At 36.4% G+C, this 20,419-nt stretch overlaps 1 protein-coding gene across 1 annotated transcript in view; it reads left to right on the forward strand.

The window, feature by feature from the left end:
* The window catches only part of GALNT1 (polypeptide N-acetylgalactosaminyltransferase 1), an 85,680-nt gene that overhangs the window by 25,067 nt on the left and 40,194 nt on the right, over positions 1-20,419 (forward strand). The window contains exon 2 of the mRNA XM_071553596.1: positions 15,318-15,548. Within this exon, the coding sequence (XP_071409697.1) occupies positions 15,410-15,548 (139 nt within the window). The 5' untranslated portion in view covers positions 15,318-15,409. The remainder of the gene's footprint in view (positions 1-15,317; positions 15,549-20,419) is intronic.

The following is a 20,419-nucleotide window of genomic DNA, read 5'->3' on the forward strand; positions in this document are numbered from 1 at the left end:
CATAGATTAGTTTCCATAGACTGAGGTCTGAAGAACTCTTAGGGTGCAGCTCTGAAGTTCAGGTTCAGAGGCAAAATGGGAGAAGTTTGTTTCAGGTTTGAGTGGGTCCTTTTCCAGTGAAGTTCAACAGATTAATGTGTAGTGTTAAATTCAGTATTTAAAAGGTATGTTTGAACAAGCATCAGTTTAAGGGAGAGGGAAAAATATATCCAAAATTACTACAAAATACTAGTTATTAATAGTAGAAGCTACTGAGAGTAAAAAGAAAAAAAGAAAAATAGAGGAAATTTTTTACTTCTGGATTTACTGCTTATGTAGACCTTGAGCTCTAACTGCACTGATGTATCTTTCATGGTAGCCCAGTCACCTCTTCTATGGTTGTTGACTCTAATGCTGAGTTTAAGGAGGTAACAGATTTGAGTAGAAATAACTGCTGTTGTGGGGAATACCTGATTGGTCTGGGGGTGCACTGAGAGACTGAGGTGGATGAATAATCACAATTGCTCTTGGTTATTTTTCAGTTGTGTCAGTTCTCTAATGAAGTTTCTTCCTCGTTGTGTAGATTTTTGTTGGCAAAGCAGAAGGCTGGCATGTTGGAGTAGCAGCTACTGAAACACTAATAGTGTGTTGATCAGTCTTTAACCATGGTTTGATCATGTGGCATGGCATGGCTTCTCAGGCATGGCTACTCTCTGGTCAAAATTCTAGTTTTTCATTTTGCACTTGAAAATCTTTCAGAAAAGGTACTGAAAAGTAATTTTAAATGTCTTTAAATGAGCACAGAATATTAAAAGAGTCTTTAAAAAGTATCTGATCTCTGATCTCATTTAATTTAATTTTTGAAAGTGATTGTATTACACAAATTCTGCAGTTTCCAATTAATGTATAGCTGAAGTTGCAAAACAGTTCCATAATATTCCTTTTTTAATGTTTTCTGACAGATTAACCTTTTTATGGTGACCTGTTTCTTGGCTTCTAGTCAGGAATTAATTTTGAGTTGTAAGTTATTACAAGTTTTACACCTTCAAAAATCATGTGTCAAATTAAATGCACTAGCTGTTTTTCAAGAAGTGCCTGACAGTTTCTGGAAAAAAATTGGTGAAGTAATAAGCACCTAAGTATTTGAAGAAACTTAAGTAATTTAGTGAAGTCTGATACGTACCTGCCATACCTAATGTTCTGCTGATTGTTTGCTCTATGCAGCTATGCAGAAGATTGTTATCATCACTCTTATAGGTAACCAGGGAAACAAGTGATCTCTTCCATGAAATAATCTTTCTGCCTTGAATTACATATCACACTCTTCAGTTTTCTCTGAGTGATGCACAGCACAAATAAGAAATTCTAAATTTTATTTACTTTTTCACCTTACTCTGGTGCATTTCCTATGTCTTGATATGGCTATTTTATATATTTGTCAAGCCTTTTTCATTCTAGGATGAAAACTTACAAGTTAGGCCAGATGGAAAAACCTTTTTTGGCATCACTAGCTGTAAGAGTATAGTCTTGAAATTTAACGTCTGAATGAATCTGCCATTTTTCTTCACCAATATTAAGAAATAAAATCCAGCAACATCTGAAAAGCAGTTATTACAGAAGAATGAAAATACTGCTTTTTTAAAAAAATTACTTTGTTTTAGTAATTTCCAGGGTCTAAGTGAAAACAAGTATTTTGCAATTTTACTGATTTTTGTTTTTCTAGCATTTCCTTACACAAATGAACTCAAAACATAATATGAAGTTTTTTGAAGCTGTTAACAAAAGAGGATTGTTGTCTTCTATAGAACTCAACTTATCTTTTCCATACTTCTGCTTTTGATAAAATGTGAACTTGAATGTCAATTTTTATATTTTTAAATTAAGTTGAAAGTTGGGAAAAGTGCTCAGTGGTTCTGTTTGACCTTTGGTAAAGTAAAAATGTGCATCCAATCCTGCACAAATGCTGTGATAACAGTGATTTAATAGGGCTACCCAAGAGCTTATTTAAATTTACATCGTCTTGTCTGCAGACCTTTTTTCTTTTTTACATTTTGTCTCATTAGTATTTTTTTTTATATTGAAGTGAAGGAGAGAGTTCATCCTGAAAAACTACAAAACCAAGATGTTTTGTCACACTGTTATATGTGCTCTTGGTCTCAATATTCATACCTTTTTGTTTTTAAGATTCAGCAAACCAAGTTTAGTGGATTTTTTTAATTGTTTGGAAGTACTACTCTAGTGAATGTGAAGTAATTAAAATATTTGCTGTAGTATTGGACATGAGTCTAAGAGAATCTATCAGTGTAGCCAGTATTTAGTTTTGGCAAATGAAGTCTTGTTTTCTGGATTACTTTTTTAAATAAAGCTATCTAAAATACCTGGTTTGGGGCAGGAGGGAAGAGAACAAGTGTTTGCAATGAAATTAGTAGACTGGATTTCTTGTATTTTTTTTCTATATAGTCTCAGTATTCTGCAATTAAATGTGATTTGATTCTGCTGGTTGGTCATATATTGTCTTTTGGCTTTACTTGCCATCAAACTTCTGCTAATCTTTCATGACTACTTAGTTCTTTTGTTTTGCTTGTCTGTCAATCCAGCTTTGTAACATATTCTTTTTTGTAGGGACTGCTGATGTTGAAACTTTCATTTATTTGTATTAGGACTGGCATGTGACATGAGTGGAAAAAACTCAGTTCTCCCCCATTCACCTGATGGAATATGAAAGCTCTGCCAGCTGATAACGTAGTGAGCTAGGCATATGTCTATGGTCAATTAAAATTTCTGTGATCTGGTCATCCTTTATAATTGCTTACTTTTGCAGTTACAGAGCGATATTTCATGATAGGTGAATACTGTGTGCCCCAGGCTTTTTTAATCATATGGGCTACTTTATATGTCTTAGTTAGGTGGGTTCTTCTGCTTCTTTCTCTTTCCTTTGTTCTATAGTGTTGAGTCTGGCAGCAACAGATCACTTTTCCATCCTGTCTCTGCTTTACCTGTTCTAATTTTTCTTTGTATGGTAGCGAGTTCAGAGACGTAGATGGAAGAGCAATGTCGAAGGAGAGTGCCTCTGCTTGCATGGAATTGCATTGGTCATGGCTGCTGCCTGTTGGAGAGTTAGGGATAGTTTATTTGCTTGAATAGCAAAGGGGTAAATGCAGTGAAAAGGAAAGGAAGAGTAGATCTCTGTGGTGAGAATGTCCCAAAATGAGAAACTAGCCTTTGCAAGTCTTTGTTCAAAATGAACAGTACTGGTACCTCCATAAATTTTCTTGTACTGTCAGGCATCACAGGTGCTTAAGCATATAAGCCTCTGGAGCTCACCTGAAGTCTCAATTCTAGAGTTTAACGTCTGTTCCTGTGGAAATACTGTACCAGTGCAGAAGACCAAGATGCCATAGGGACAAAAATAGTATCCAGGACTCTAGTCCTGAAGAAGAGCCATTGCTACACTGGTCTGTTTGCAAACTACTCCAGCAATACCCCTTTCAGAGTCTTCTTTCTTTGTCCAGTCTTGCAAAATGTTCCCAAGTTCTAAAAGATTTCCAGAACTCTGCTTTTACTATTATGTCTTTTTGGATATTATCTGACAGTTCTTTTCTTCTTCTTCACCTATTCAAAGTTGAACCCCAGATATGGATATTGTCTACTTTAGAAATAGACTTTAAATTGACAAGTTTATGGGTTCTTGAAGGAAAACCTCATGGTTTTTCTTTTTATACCATCTGTACATTTGCATGGATTAACAATCAAAACAAAGAACTTTAAAGGATGGTATTTCTCAAGCTTGTGTTGTCAGCAGTCTCTGAGAAGACAGAATTAAGAAGAATTACCTCTAAAACAAGTGAGTCTAAGGGGGAAAGGGAAGGATAGATGTGAAGAATCTGATCCTTAGTGCAATAGTCTGTGTGTTAATTAAGTACAAAACAGTTGTTAGCAACAGAAGTTACCTGCTGAGCAAACAGCTTTATGGTGTGAGAACAGGCACATGTGTGAATGTATACTTTAAAGCTATATGGCCTTTCTGTATAAATACAGACTTTTGCCTTCTAGGCAGACATTTTATTTACATATGGATATAGCAAAGGAGCACAAGTTTTTGTGAGAAACATTGCAAAAATTTCTTGAATGTATCACAAAATGGGACAATGCCAGCTTTTCTTTTGTTCTCCATATCTAATTAGTCCTTTCTAGAGAAACAGGCATATGTTCTGATTTTTCTTTGTTTTTTATGCTAGTTTTTTCTGGAAGGAGATCTGATGTTTTCCCTACATTTCAAAAAGTGTTTAGTCCTGCGAAACTGCTGAGTTACATTTGTTAGAATTCTGATGTTTCCCAAGAGATATTGAGGTTTGTTTTTTTAAATTTTTAGTTTAAACTATCTGTAGTATTACTTTTAAAGGATGGGAAGTAAAACTTGTTAACAAAACATTTCAATTCCCTACCATTCTTCATTTTTCTTGAGGTTAAGTAGCCCATCAAGTGTTAAATAATTATCATCCTTATTTTTTCAAATTGTATTTCCTAATTCTTTAAATCTTTACAATTAGTCACATGCATTATCCTATCTGCAGGTTTTAACTCAATATCTGCCTGTATTTTGATTTGTCAGCAAGTTCTGAAGTTACTCCAGGCAGAATTCCATCATCTTCTCTAGGATAAACATCCTATGGCCCCAGCATGGAACTTAAATTTTTCTTTACCTGTGTTTTTTTCAAAGATTTTCTTCTAAAACACTTCAGTATTTAGAATACTTTCCACATATATCAAAGGCAGAGAAAGTGTTCATCAAAGTTATTTGATATTTCTTAATGTTTCCCTTCTGGATTTTTTTAATTTATAGTGGAAAGTGTTCAGGATTAGAGGTTTCTGCATTTCAATAAGGATGATTGACTCTGTTGATTGCAGTTTACCCAATGTTTCCAGAAGTCTCCCCTGTAATTTTTTTTTCTAGTTAGCTGACTCTGCTTTTCTTTAATTCAAATTCTTGCCCATTAGTGATTCATCCTTAATGATGACTATTTGCCTATGTAATGTTTTGCCATCTCTAGAAGTGTTTGAAGCATTAATGAACAATTTTATTCCACTCTAGCTTTTGGCATTGATACGTACCTAAAAAGTAATCAGATGCTTTATGGAGGTTGGATATTTTAGCGCATTTGAGACTTAGCTTGAAAGGTTAAACAATTTCTCACAACATACAAGGAAAGTGTCAAGAATGTCTTACTCACTTGATTGTTCAGAGTCTGCTTAAGTCTTTGTCTATGAAAAATGTGTAACTAGCTTAGCGATGGTGAATTCTCCTGACCTTTAAGTAGTCAAAGATTTCTCCCTGAAATTTGTAATTCTTTAATGCTGACACCTGAGTTTCTAGTTTTTTCTCTTCTATCTTCTACCTTAGTATCAGAATCGAGAGTAAATTCAAAGCCCTTTTATCTGTGTTCATCAGTGTTTTCAAGAAGAATTTGCTTATTTCCTCAAAATACTTGAAAAGAAAAGGCTACCTGACACTTGTGACATGGTCAGAATGAAGAAAGTATTACCTGCAGAAAATTCTATTATTTGACACATCTGTACATAGAGTGACTTATTGATATTCATTTTAGTTCAGACTTAGCTGGTAAATTCTGAGTTTGCAGTTGGACACTTTAATGTATAACTTTTAAAACATTTTGCAAGTCAATTTGGTTTTCTGGAACATGCAGAAACATTACAAAGGAAGTTGGAAAATATGAGCATTGAGAATATGAAACAGCTTACTGTGGTTGTACTTCCACATAGTCTAATGCATATGATTTCTTATAGATGATTGCTCACAATACTAAATTTAAGTTCTTTCAGAAGGAATTTTAACTTTTAAAAGAAGTCCTATCAGCTAGCCTGTTCTACTTACAGTTCATCTGGCACCTGCCAAGATATTTAAAATGGTCTTTGGAATGTATGACTTGTTGATTATTAGATATTCTTGACTGCTTGTGTACTTTGATTCTTAGTGGACATAAGCCTTGTAAGGCCAAGTGATGCTGCTTTTGGCTAGAAGCCTTCTTGCTGTGTTACATCGTGTCACAAGCCTGAGTATCCAAGAAGTGGAGGTGTTTACGGCTTTTTCTTGCACACAGCAAATAGTAGACTAATAGCATAATCTCTACTCTGTGACAATATTCCATTGCAATATAAACTTTGGTCGTTCAGCTTTTTATTTCTTAAAAGACCATTTAGATATGATAGGGAAGCTAAAACTACTTAGTTTTAAACTGTTTCTTCTGAGTTCTGGTGAACTTGAAAGGTCTGTAGCTCACATGACAAAATTGTTTTTCTTGAGGAAATGGAGGTCCTCACCTAGAACACCTGTGTTGATGTGACCTTGATTTTCCTCTAAAAGTCCTTTAGTGTTGGGGTTGAAAGACCAGCTAGCAGAGCACTTCAGGGATTTATTAAAGATTGAAGTCAGTTTATAACTCTGGGATGCTGGTCGACTGGAGTGTTGCTGTGCTGAAAAAGCTAAGTGCTGGGTCACTGTCTGAATCTTCCAAAGGGAAAAATGAAAAAAGAATTCCATCTCAGCCTTGTCAGCTGCTGTGAAGGGTAGCAGAAGGCTTGAATAGGTCTTGCTGATACATCTTCAGACATTAATTATTGTCAAGGGTTTATGAGCTTGGTATTTAAATCATCTCTTGCTGCTGTTAATAATGAAAGCTTTTCACTCATGAATTGCTCATTGTCTTCATGCTGCCTGTGGTACTTACTGATGAAAATCCCACCTGTGTTTTTTAGCTGGCTATTACTTTTAGTTAAGCGCACTGAGTAGCCATCCCAGAGTGTGCACGTGAAGTAGCTGTGGCTTTGAAGAGCAATGTTTGCTCTTTATCAGCATCTGAGTTGTCAGTTAGCCCAATTTAAGACTACAGTTGCTCCAGGAAAAGAACTGTCTATCTGCTTTCCTAAAAGTATTGCCCGTTCTGCAACTGTCAGGAGAAGCAATGTCTGCCCTTCAGTATAAGAAGGAAAATATTTGAATAGTGGGGGTTTGAACTTGCCTGCCAGTAGTGTGATACCCAGTTCCTTAATGTTGATGCAAACTTGCTGCTCTTCACTTCAAGGTGCTGTATATCTGAGTGTTCATTTTGTTGTGTGTTACAGTTAACTTGGACTAATAAGGTACTCCAAATATTTGAAGCAGTACTGTAAAAAGATGTAGAGTTGTTTTTTGTTATAGGATTGGCAGTATTAAGTAATGTATCCTGATAATTCTCTGCACATAATAGAAGTGTATTTTAGATTTCAGAGCACTTGAGAGAATGGAAATGTATGAAGGATCCCTGAATGAGATGTCAGTTTTGATATAATTTTCATTCAACCTGGAGAGCAGACAAAAAAATTAAATTATTGCCTCAGACATTTGAAAGCTACTTATAGTCATAGAATAGACATCCAGTGAATGTTAGCTGTTTATATGACAGCAGTATTCTTTGTACTTTTATTGTATTCTTAATTTCCAAATTCTAGTATACTCTTGAGCTCTTGTAATATTTACAATGAGATTCTGATAGAGAACAGTTTGTCTCCCTCCTGGATCAATTTGTTCTTTCTCTTGTATAGCAAAAGTTGTTGTGAAAAAGATTGTAAATCCAAAATCTGTGGATTGAATTGGTTTAAACTTTTATTATTTGATTAAAATATCATTCTTCAGGTTCTTTGAAACCTAGCCCTTTTGCTGTTTCTATCTACAAGCAAGATGGGGCTTTCTTAAAGTCAGTGTAAAAACTATTGACTTTAAGTTTGGCTGGGGAAAAATGTAATTTAAGTGATTTCAGAGATTTTCGTTTGAGGAGTTGTGCAAATAATCTTTTATTTCATTCTCAGAAATGATCTATTGAGGGGTTTCAGCATACTTGCAAACTCATTTGAGAAACCATTAAGACTGATTTGCAAAATTATGTACTGTTTTTGGAAGTTCAGTGATTATAGTTAAGATGTTTCTGAAAATTATAGGTACCAAAATACTGATGTATTTTCAATTAACTTTTTGTATTAACTGAAAGAGCTTAGTTTTAAAAGCCTTTTAACTCAGTTTAGAAATGTTATTTCCTTACTATGTATCTGTAGAAGTAATTAGAACTAATCATAAAAGTTCAGAGATTAAGTGAAGTCTGTTCGGGTAAGAAGGTCCATTCCAAGCTAAAGCATTCTATGATTCTCTGATTCTAAATAGGGAGAATCAGAGGTTCACATACACAGTGACTTATTTCCATATGGTTATAAACAGTTGGACAAATTGTGAATGGAGTGCATACCTGTTGTTCCATTTTTGATATTGCTTTCCTGTGTGATGAGACAGATTTTAATCTCACAAGAGCTTCTGCTTTTGTAAGTGTAATAATGCATTCTATTTATTTGTAGGAAAGTGTGTATGAACCAGTAGCTTCTGCCTTTGTGTATTAAGTTCATCCTTGTTTTTCAACTGTTGACAGATATGCCTATGTTTGTGTTTTTCTTCCTTCCAAGGCCTACAAGTTTTAGAAACATAAGTGATATATTTTCAAATGTCAGTTAAAGATTTGACTTACAAATTGAAAAATCCCTTCCAGTGAATTAAAGGTGTAGTCTTCCTACACAGAGCAAGAAAAATAGAAGGTAATTTTACTGACCTACATTTCTCAGATTTTTCTGAATAGATTTTAATGAATTGTTTACATACTGCTCAGACTAGTATGATGTTTTCTCTCATCACCTCTTCAGAACTTACTTGCTGAATTGTACTGAACGGATGAATGCTAAAACCATTCAAAGCTATCAAATGAGCTTATTCCAGTGTAAAGTACTTCTCTTGTATTAATTTTAGAGCTATAAAGTGCTGACTTCCTCAAACAACTAAGTATTACTTTTGTCTGCAGAAATGTACTTGATGCATTTGTATTTCTGTGAAGAAAATGCAGAACACACCCATTTTCCGCAGGTGATGGGTTGATCTTGTGGTCTGAATGTTTCTTTTACATTTCCTATTATAGCATTGAAAGGTAGGACTTTGTTTATCCTAAAACTGATCTGTTAACTGATGAGCTCTCTGCAAGCAAGCACTAAAACCAATTTAACAGAGCGTGGGCCAGTAAAAAAGTAAAAACCCCACATCGGCGCAGTAGCAAAAGTAGTTCTGAAACCTGACTGTAGTGTTGGCATCACTTCTGTTTTCAAATATGGATATAATCAACTGGATTGGTCCCATTAATAGTTCAGAGATACGGAGTTGTAGACAATGCTCATGACAATTTGCATTGGCTTTGTTTTTTAGAATTTTGCTCAAAACTTCATACATATGCTTGACATGTTACCTCAGAGTATGCCAGTCTTTTCTCCTTCATTACTAAGTAGACTGAGAAGCTGAAAATTCAATTTCATGTAGGCCATCAATCTTTCCTTAGATGCTGTTCAGTTAATCATTTTCCATTTGGTTTAAATTGATATTAATAGCTTAGACATAGCAATGTTTTGTCAGGATTTTGATGAGCCCTTACTTTGTGCCAGCTTCTGTTTATTCATATCTGAAAGTCTGGAAAACAAACTTTACATCAGCTTTGTCTGGTTACGTGACACATCCAGTGTAGAATTCTGATTCAGCTCTTTAATGGCAATGAAGTCCTTTGTCAAGTCTGTTACAAAGTTGTATTGAAGACTGATCACTGGTATAAACAAAGATGAAGTTGATCCAAAGATAAAAATGACTGAATAGTTATGTGTCGTACTGTAAAAGAGTAAGCTTTCTTTCCCATGCCAACTCTGTTTGCCAAAGAGGTAGTAAAGTGAAACAATGCTCTTTATATGAGCAGTAATTTTCAAGATGACCTTTTTCTATAGTGTCAAATGTATCATGGATTTTGTCACAGGGCAAAAAAAAATTCACTTGACCTTCAGAAGTAACAAGACTTGAATGTATCTATTTTTTCTCTTCTCGCTTTGTTCTTGATAAATTACAGCCTGTGTTTCTACCCTTTCCAAGGTGTTTATAATACTCCTTTTTCTTCCATGGTACAAGAGTTTTGTCATCTATTATCCAGTATTTTGAAGGGATGAAAAATACTTGGTTTTGCAAAAATTTTAGGTTTTATTACAATACTGATTAGGTAAATACTGTTACTAAACCTATGCATTTGGGGAATATTTCTGTGGTTACTGGACTTGATTATAGATGCAGAAGGCTTTCTTTGCCATAAGAACACACTACTGACTCATGTTAAAGTTGCTATCAGGCACCAAATGTTTCTTTTTGCAGAGCAGCTTCTTAGCATGCTAATATCCAACCTATGTGAATAATAATCATAGAATGGTTTGTGTTGGAAGGGACATTGAAGATCATCTAGTTCCAATCCCTTTGCCACAAGGATTGGAACTAGCCACCAGCTAGATCAGGTTGTTCAGAGTCCCATCCAACTTGGCCTTGCATGGAATAAGGTTATTCCATGCTGCATATTGGACTTTGTACTTGCAGTTATTGAAATTTTTGAGGCTTCAGCTTGGCTGTTTCTCTAGTCCTTGGACTTCTCTAGAATCAGCCACCCTGGGCCATTCCTACGTACTGTTTCATGGTATTGTCTGCATGCTCCACTCCAGCTGAGTGTCACCAGCAACTTTGCTGAGCATGCCTTTGGTCCTGTCTGCAGTGCTCAGTAAAGGCACTAAGCATTACCAGCTCCAGTTTTGGCCTCAGACAGTCTGCCAGCTCGACTTCATACTGCTGGTCATCCTCCTTTTTTTTTTTTTCCCAATATCCTTAAGGTGCCTTTCATGTTGCTGCTTTTGTTTATTTTGAACTTGTATGCCAGGATTATCTGAGAACCTCCCCACATGTCCAGGAAATGTTTCTATACTCCTCCAAAGCAGCTGTGCTTCCCCTTCCAGTATGTTTTGCAGTAGAGCAAGAGCCTCTCCATGATGCTGCATGCCTCGCTTTGTCATGCTGTTCCTGGCCAGCAGCCCTCATTCCTCAAAGCAGGTCCTGTGGTCTCAGAAGCCTGCCTTTGAGAGCACCCTTGAAGCCAGGTGTTCACAGGTTGTGTGCACACTTGCCAGTATTTTGCCATCCCACTGCAGCAATGGAGGAGAGCAGTATCTGGGTCTCATGCCTGCTGCACTCTACCCTCACACCCCAAGCTCTGCTGTCCCTGCTCACATGCTCAGGTTCACACCTGGCAGTATCATTGATTTATATGTAAATGAATAGCCAAGGAATGGTTGTCTAAGAGCTAAACTCAGGCAGATTAATCAGTCTTTCAGCTGTTCTGGAAAGGCACATCTACGGGGTTTCCTTTTGTTGCCACAAGTCAGTAATTTCCTGGCTTTTCTCTCACTCATTCCCCATCCTAGGGGTCTCCATCCATTTATCCATTGAGTGCCATGCCTAGCTGTCTCTTCCTTCTTGCATCATGGGGCTCAGACTTTTGGTGCTGCAAGGTCTCTTTGAAGATGCATCTACTTATTCTTCGTCCTTGCTCACTTTGTCCCATAGACCCTTCCACTGAAGAAGCAACCCATCAGGCAGGCAAAGCATCCCTCCCACAGGTGAGGCCACCACCACCACTCCAGCATCAGAGAGAGGAACCAAGCATACAGCCCAAGCCCTGGATGGTGAAGTCCTCTTTCCAGAGCTCTGGGTCAAGGCTCTGGTATACTAAGAGCACTTACTTCATCCAAGTTTCTGGACCCCTCTGCTTCACTGCTGTTCTGCCTGAATTCTGCTGCAAAGCAGGCAGGGGGATTGCTGTAATAAAATCAGTGGTAAAAATACAGTGTAATTCATGAGATGGTAAACTGCCCAAGGGAGTGAGAGTCTTCAACTAAAGGTACAGGGAAGGGCCTTATCAATGGTAAACAGTGTGTTGAACTTTCGAATCGCTGTCTTTTCATCACTTCCCTGAATACTCAAAGGATTCAAAGGGTTCACAAAGTCTGTCTCTGACATTTCAGTGAACTGTCAAAGGAATTTTTATGTGTTAGAGGCAGATATACCACCAGTCTATGCATTGTAAAACACTTGATATATTTAGTATTTTTGTGGACAGAAAGTCTAGATTATGATTCTCCTGGTGTCTTGTTAATTTGAGAATCCCTAAGCACCGTGCTCCTGTGTGTTTTGCACTTTCTTTTATAGCCCAATATCTAAAAAGTCTGAACTTCAAGAAGTCTGAGATTGTAAGATTTTATATGATTTTCTTCAAAACATTATGTTTTATTAGCATTTGTGTTCTTTAAGTACAATCAAGATGGTGGTAGGACTTGATTCTTTACCAAGTAATTTCTACGGTGTCCCAATTTTCAGTCAAAAAAAAGTATTTTATGGAGAGTTTAAGTGCAGTCATATTGTGTCAGAGAGATCTTGTCTCTGTACAGTAGTTGTTTCTGCCAGTGGTTGATAGGCATATCTAAGGAAGAGAATAGGAGAAATTATAAGGATTCTTCCTCACTATAATGCCCTAGCATGCAGTGACTTGAGGTTCATAGTCAGGGACTGCCTGAACTAGGGGTCAGGCCTTGGTATTTAATAGCTGATGAATAGACTTGTAGCACTGGCAGTGTATGGTGGCAGACAGTTCCCCTGCATGACTACACATTGTAGGGAATACATTCCTTTCTGTTCTTTAACCTCTTGCTGCTAAATTAGCTTGATTTCTGCCAATACAAGAGGGAGGATTAAAAGGCAGCAGTTGATCTTGATTTACCATCTCTGTACAGCTTTTGATTTTATAGACCTGCCACTTGATTTAGGTTATATCTTTTCCAGCCAGGCAAAATGCTACTTTCATCTTATAATGAGGCTGTTCTTTGTTGTATTCATCCTTTGGCACTTCTCACTTGTTCCTTCTAATCCTTCTATATTCGTTTTGAAATGACAAGACTGGATGTTCTCACAGTACTCAATATGAGAAAGCAGATACTGTTTAATGGCATAGTGTTGGTTTGGTTTCTGTTCTCTACTTAGTAGTCTGTAGCAAGTTATTTTTCTTTCTCTGCTGCTGATGATTTTACAGAATTTTATAGTCAAGATCCGGAGTTCAGGTCTATCCTTGTGTCTATTAAAAAAAAAAGACCAAAAACTCAAAGAAAAAACCCAAACAAACAAGCCCTAGGATTTTTTCTTAATATACCTCACTTAATGTTTTTTTGTAGTACTTTCATCTGCTATTTTATCATCAAGTTGTTAATTACAGATGCTCTTGCAATTCTTAATTTTATAAGCCATCCTTGTACACTAAAACTATATAGCTGCGAGCTGGGATCCCAAACAAAATTCATTTTTGGTATTTGATGAGCATTAGGCAGGAAGCAGAGGGTTATACACCCTTCTAGCACTGTACAAGTGGAAGGCTCTTATGTTTCTTTGCCATCCAAGCCTATGCCACTTCAGTGCATAGGGACACATGGCTGTTTCTGCTGCCAAGAAGAAGAAATAAGCTGTATTTAGAAGAGGGATGTTGTGTATTTTCCCTTCAGAAGGCCAGGGGCAAGCAGGGATCAAATTATGACAATGAAATACTAAAGAAAGGGCAATCTTAAATGAAACAGCGTTTTTTGTGAGGTTTTTTGCATAATCATGGCTGATGTGGTTTAACTGCAGCTGGCAACCAAGCCTGCACAGCCACTCACTCACTGTCCCCCCATCCTGTTGGGATGGGGTAAGAATTATAAGAATAAAAAGGAGAAAACTCATGGACTGAGATAAGCAAAAGCTACTTAGATGAGAAAAGCAGACCAAGGAATTCATTCTCTACTTTCCATGGACAGGCAAGTGTTCAGCCATCCCTGGGAAAACAGAGCTCCATCACTTTTAACAATGCCTAGGGAAAACAAAGGCCATCATTCCAAACATCCCCCACTTCTTTTTTCTTCCCCCAGCTTTGTATGCTCAGTATGATGCCATATGTTATGGAATATCCCTTTGGGCAGTAGGGGTCACCTGTCTCATCTGTGTTCCCTCACAACTCCTTGTGCACTCCCAGCCTCCTCGCTGGTGAGGTTGTGTGAGGAACAGAAAAGGCCTTGACTGTGCAAGTGCTGCTCAGCAGTGACGAAAACATCCCTGTGTTGTCAGCACTGTTTCCAGCACAAATCCAAAACATCACCCCTACTAGCTGTTGTGAAGTACATTGACTCTACCCCAACCAAAACCAGGGGAATGGCTTGTGATTGAAGTTCTCCTTTTCAATAAATTCTCAGTTTATGTTGAAAGCACGTAGAGAAAACCTGTGTGCGTGTAATTTTTAAAATTCTAGCATGTGTTTGAAAAGTATTACTTTCCCTTTATTTTATGAGTTAACAGTATCTACAATTCTGGTTTTAACTGGTAAGCTGTTCCCTCTGGAAAGCATTTCAGGTGTACTTTGAGTTGAAATATGTCTGCAAGGGCAAGAAACCTGTTAGTAAAAAAAAGAAAAATAAAAAATTTGCAATATTTTAGTGTAAGCGAACAGGCTCAAAGCTGTTCTTGATTCTGCACTGCCAGTCATGGAAATAAGCAGTCTTTGTAACAAAATTTGTTTCTAATTTGAGTAGGGAAAAAGAGAACTTCAAAGGTTGGCATTCTAAAATTCTAATATATACATGTTGAAAAATGTATAAAAGTTTGCTCTATAATCAAGCATTAAGCTGTAAAAGTCTCTTTAAGTGTCAAAATTGCTAGTTGATACCTTTAGCTTTGAATACCTAGTAAGTGATCATGGTGGCTTATGGGTACTTTGTTAACCTTCCCTACTGTTTAACTTTGCCAAAAGAGATGTTTATTTTTGGTTTGCTGAAAGCAAAGCATTTGTCTTTGTGACAAATGTGTAATATGCCATTAAACACTGTGTAAAACCCAGGCATTTGTAGACCAGCATTCCTAGTGATGGACCCAGAAAGTCAGTGTGTACTATGTGGGAGGAGCATGAGAAATATTAGCTGTGGGCTTCATGCAGTACAGATTGATGCCTTACTTCCCAAGTTGTTCCTGGGTTTCATTCATTTAGGTTGTTCTGATCTCCAGAGGATCCAGAGTGTTCCTTCTAATTTCATTGGATGTGCCTGCCGCCCTTTCCTGTGGCTCAGGAGAGGACTCTGTTTTGGTCACTGATTTTAACATCTCAGATGATGAATGTTAACATAGTAAAGGACTGGAGTAATGTTGCTTTAATTGACCCTGTTCCCTTAATCTCACTGGCATGCATAGAGCATTCATTTTCTTACATCCAGCATTTGGTGATTAAATTCCTTTCTTTAAAATACCTTTATTTAAAGTGGGGTTAAAATTTCTGCTTTTAACATTTGTCCCCAAGTAAATTTTGTGACCTTTTTTCTTTTTTATCTTTTTGCAGGTATAGAACGTGGTCTCTCAAACTGGATTAAAACAACCTGTTGATATTTTTATTTATACTTTTTTATTTTTTTGTATTTGACTTAAAGTGCCATGAAAAAATTTGCATATTGCAAGGTGGTCCTTGCCACCTCTTTGGTTTGGGTCCTTTTGGATATGTTTCTATTGCTGTACTTCAGTGAATGCAACAAATGTGATGAGAAAAAAGAACGAGGCCTGCCTGCTGGAGATGGTAAGTTTTCTGCCTGAGTATTCTTTAAATTATGCTTATTTAAAATTGCATTCCTTTTAAACATTTGGGTTTATTTTCTCCCAACAATATAGCACTGTATCAGCATTTAGGTGTTGCAGAATGTTTCATGTTTCTTTGAATGACCAGGACATAACCACATTCCTTGAGATGTATGTTGCACACTTAAATGCCTCAGATGTAGCATTTTAAGCAGTAATGTAAATGAAAAAAATAATAAAACTATGCAACAAGAAGTTCAGGAATGTAAGCTATGTTAATATAGTCTAAAGCCTATTTTAAATTTCCACTAGTGAGGAAGAAAAAGCGCTATTATCTCCACTAGACTCAGTAGTAAAACAAACTAAACCAACAACGAAGCTTACTTGCCTGCCTACCCCTTCTAAAGAGACCTCAGTGAACCAAATGAATAAACACTCTCTGCCCCCCAACCCCACCTAAGTAAAAATTTTGGCAGTGACTATAGCAATAAGGTACAATCAATATTGCAGTGAAAATAAGTTTATAAAAATAAATATAATGAACTTGGATGTAGAAGTGGCAAATATGAGCACATGCTTATGTGGTAGCTTTTTTTTTAAGCGACAGGTGTATTATTGCATGCTAAAGGTCTTCAGATGAGTTTTCAGTTTTATTATTGTTAGTTTAGTACCAGTTAGATGAGCTGAGCATGGGGTATTGTTGTTTGGAGTTTTTTTGGTTTGGTTTGGTTTGGTTTTTTGGGTTTTTTTTTGTATTGAAAGCACTGCTATTCATGTTGCCAACTTTGTTTTAAGGAGGTCAACACAGCTGATCACATGGGAGAAAAATTGGTGCAGGGAGATTTCTCATCTCTGAAATGTCTCAGCATATGCATTTAGAACTTTGTCTCCAGTTCATTTGTGAAACCTCTCATTTTGTAGTGTGGTGTCTGTCCCATCTGAAAGGCTGTGTCTGTGTTTCACTGCTGATATAATAAACTTATGCACTGATGCTAATTGTTAAGGCTACTCAGCCAATTGTACTCAAGATTAATGCTTTTCATCACAAAAAACTTTTTCAGCTGTCAACATCTGGTATGGACAACCTTGACCTTCCTGGGAGGTTTTCTGAAATATTTTAAGAATAATGTTGCTCTGTTGCAGATCAACACTCAGGAGATATTTAGGAAATGTCAGATTTAGTTTTATGGGTTTTTTTGCTCCATAATGAAAACATGCTAATAAATCTCCACAGAGAACAACAATGTGTAGGAATGTAGAATTTCTGTGCTTGGTATCCCTGAGCCATTGTTTCCACAACTGCTTGCAAACATTTTAGAGAGGTCTAATTCACCTAAGTTTTGCAGAAGGAACTGAAATTTTCAGTTGCTTGCATTTCATCTTTTGGGTTTCTTTCTCAATAAGCAGTGCGTAAAGTGATGAGAAAAGTAATTAAGCCTTTTCGGAAAGTATGTATTCTTTTTTTGGTTCTCTTTTTTTTTTTTTTTTAGAAGTTGTGAAATTTTTTTGATGGTAAGATGACGACTGATATATTGTTGTGTAGGAATGGATTTGGATTCCCATAAAGTTTTCATGTGATGCTAAGTAGAGGACTTATGCCAGGCTTCTTCAGAGCTGTGGATTTTTTTTCTGTTGGCAAGCAGCAATTAAAGTCAACATCTATGAAACTTAGTTTGATATATTGATGTTGACATTTCAGGTGGCTTATTGTGTAAAGTCATTGAGGGGAACTTTCAGGTGAGAGAAAGTGTGCAGTTTTGACATATTAGTATTATGACTTTGCTTATGCAAAACTAGCTTTACTTAGTTGAGTACAGTCTTCATTCTGACCTTTCCCTAACCTGTGTGTGTCAAAATCTTTGGTATCTTTTTAATATCTCATGGTTGGCTGGTAAACAAACAAATACAAAACCGCCCAAACCAAGCAAACTAAACCTTCTGTATAGTTATGTACATTTTCTGGTTTTTTTTTTAAACAGCTGATTTGCGGTAAGGTATATACAGAAATATGTCTGCTAAAAATCATGGTTATAGATGAAAGTGACACTTCCTTTTAACCAAGTTGCATGCCTGGTCTTTGGTATTTTTAGTTGTTACAGTAGTTTACTAACTTGGAATCTGTAGTGGATTGATTCCTGCTCAGAATGCCTATAATCTTCAGATAACATTGAGGCTATTTTTGATGTGAAGCTTTTATAAAAATCTGCTTTTTCACTTGACTTTCTTCCCTCCTATTAATTTCCATAATTGAATTAGTTTTCTTGATTCAGCATAAATTATGTAAGTGTTCTGAATTTAATAACCTCTTGTCCATGTCACTCTGGTAATATAGCTTCACTTTGCAATTCATGGAAGAATTCCATAGCATTTAATGAACCTACTTGACATATAAGTAAGTTTTTCTGAAGAGTTTTTGTTTATTTTAGGTTGTGCTTGTCTAGTTGGAAAAAATAGTCTTTAGCTATTTCAGCATGAGCAAAAGATTTTGGGGATAATTTTGGACAGGTTGGGCTTTCATGAACTTAGAAGGATGTTTTCCATAGGCAATGAGTCCTTCTTTACCCCCAGTTACAGGCTTCTTAAAGGTATGATAGCAAACGAACTTCCAGCTTTGGCACTTGATGTGCTTTCTAATTAAACTGTCAAACTCATCCTTTTTCCCTTTTTTTCCTCCCTCAAGGTGCATTCCCCTTGTTTAATGATTAGAAGCCTGAGGGTGGGGAATATTTCAGACCTAGGATTGGTATTGCAGGAGTCTTGTACTCTCAGCTCCTTGCTATTTATGCTCTTTTCATGGGGCAATGACAAATTTAAAATGCAACCAGCTGTTTTTGTCAAGTGCCAACCAAGGCCCTGTGTTCTGAATTTTGAGCTGCAGTAAAGATGAAATCTCTAAATTGTGTCTTGGTTCTGAATTATCTCACCTGCATGAAAAAATCCCAAGATGAAAAGTAAGTTTAATTTTTGAAACTGTGAACTGTTTTTCATAAATCAGTCTTATTCTACTAAGGCTGAGGTCTGTGTAAAAGACAGAACTTCTCTGAACTTTTATCTGCCCAAACAGCTTTCTAGTAATTATGGTGATGCCTCCAAAAATGACTGGATTTTACATTTTTGTGGCCCCTGGAGACATCTCACCAGAAGAATCCAGCCCTTTTTCCTGGCTTTAGATGATCTTAAATTTTGAAGTATCTGGCTTTCATCAGGCATGTTGCCTGGTAAAAAGAAATTTGTAGTCCATAGACATAAAGAGTTCCTTATTTTTTAATGAAGATCTGGAAGAGATCAAGCCCTCTGAAACCAGTGGCTTACTGATACAAATAAGAGATGTCTGGGAAAACATTACTAGATTTCCTATTGGATCAGGTTATGATTAAGTCATTCATTTAGTTCTGAAACTTGCAGCTGTAGATTAAATTTCTGTTTCTTAGAAGTATGTCATCAGTACATGTCTACAGTCCTTCAAAGGAAACATTTTTTTCATGTTTAACTGACAAAAAAGCACTGTGGTTTGAATTCTTAACAATGTGTATTAGTCATTTTGGGAGAACATTTTTGGTTTGTGTTTATGTGAAAATTATGTGCTTTTGTGGGAAAACAGAAAACCATAAAAGAAAGCAAGAAAAGATGATTCTCAGAAACTTGAGAGAAGATGGTTAACTTTTCTTGGAAAGTCATTGCCCTGCCTGTGCACCAGGCTTGACTGTCTTTGCCTTTAGTGAGTTGCACAAAATGTCTGGATCTAGTTTGTTGTTGCTGGATTTTTCTGCAAGGGAATGGACTCCATTAGTAAGGTAAAATGTGTAATCAAGTAGTATGTATTATTGATAGAAATTTAAATATTCAACTGGTGAATTTCTGGAATTTGTACATCGGCATCCAAGTCACTGATGTGCTAAACTCACATCTAACAGGAAGATCTGCAAATGTGAGAGATGAGTTTCAAGTTAATTTAGCTATTCAATTTAACTGGTTTAGTGAAAATTAAGGAACAACTGGAAGTGTAAATGAAACAGGAAATTATTTTTTCTTCTAAGTAGGTAGTTCACTCTTCAGAATACAGAAAAACATCATGAATATAACTATATTCTGATAATTTTTGTTTGTTTTAGATGTGTGTAACGCTCATTGTCTAATCATTGTCTAACCTATATACTCATTGCTGTACGGTTAATAAAAATGATTATGATAGTCCGCATAATACCAAGCTGACTGTATAAAATTAAGCCTAAATAATTACCTTATCATATTTCACAATTTGATGTTAATTACACCCCAAAAGGCACAAATTCTGGTTTAAAAGGTTATGCAGTTGCAAATCAGCAAGGTTTGATGCAGGTTCATCCATCCCTTCTTAAGAGGCGAAGATGGAAAGCAAGCTGCTTGCTCAGTTTAGCCCATGACTAAAATGAGTGCCTTGGCCAATCTGTTCAGAATCTGTTTGAACATACTTATTCTATCCATTTTCAATGTATGACTGGCTGGCTGGCAACTTCTGGAATTTTATAGCTCAACTGGCAGTCATGGGGAGTTTGGTAAAAAGAAAGCACCTTGTGGTGGGAGGATTTACTCTGCTGAGTGTTACTGTGTGAATGCAACTGCTGCAATTGCTTCAGGTACTTCAAAATGAAAGTTTCTCAAGGAGCACACTGTGCTTGTTACCCATTAATACTAAATGCAGACTAGCAAAAAGTCTCATTTATTAGTAATACATATTTGAAGCCTAAGTATATCAGCAAGAATGGAAGGCTCAGACATTTTTAAAAAAATATTTTTATTCCTTATGTGGCTCTGCTCTTGCCATAAGCTTTAATTGCAGTCTGTTATTCTAAGATGCAAATTAAAGGTAACTTGAAGCAAGGCTTATTTCTG

Source organism: Pithys albifrons, chromosome 4, assembly GCF_047495875.1.
Source record: "Pithys albifrons albifrons isolate INPA30051 chromosome 4, PitAlb_v1, whole genome shotgun sequence".
NCBI classification, from domain to species: domain Eukaryota; kingdom Metazoa; phylum Chordata; class Aves; order Passeriformes; family Thamnophilidae; genus Pithys; species Pithys albifrons.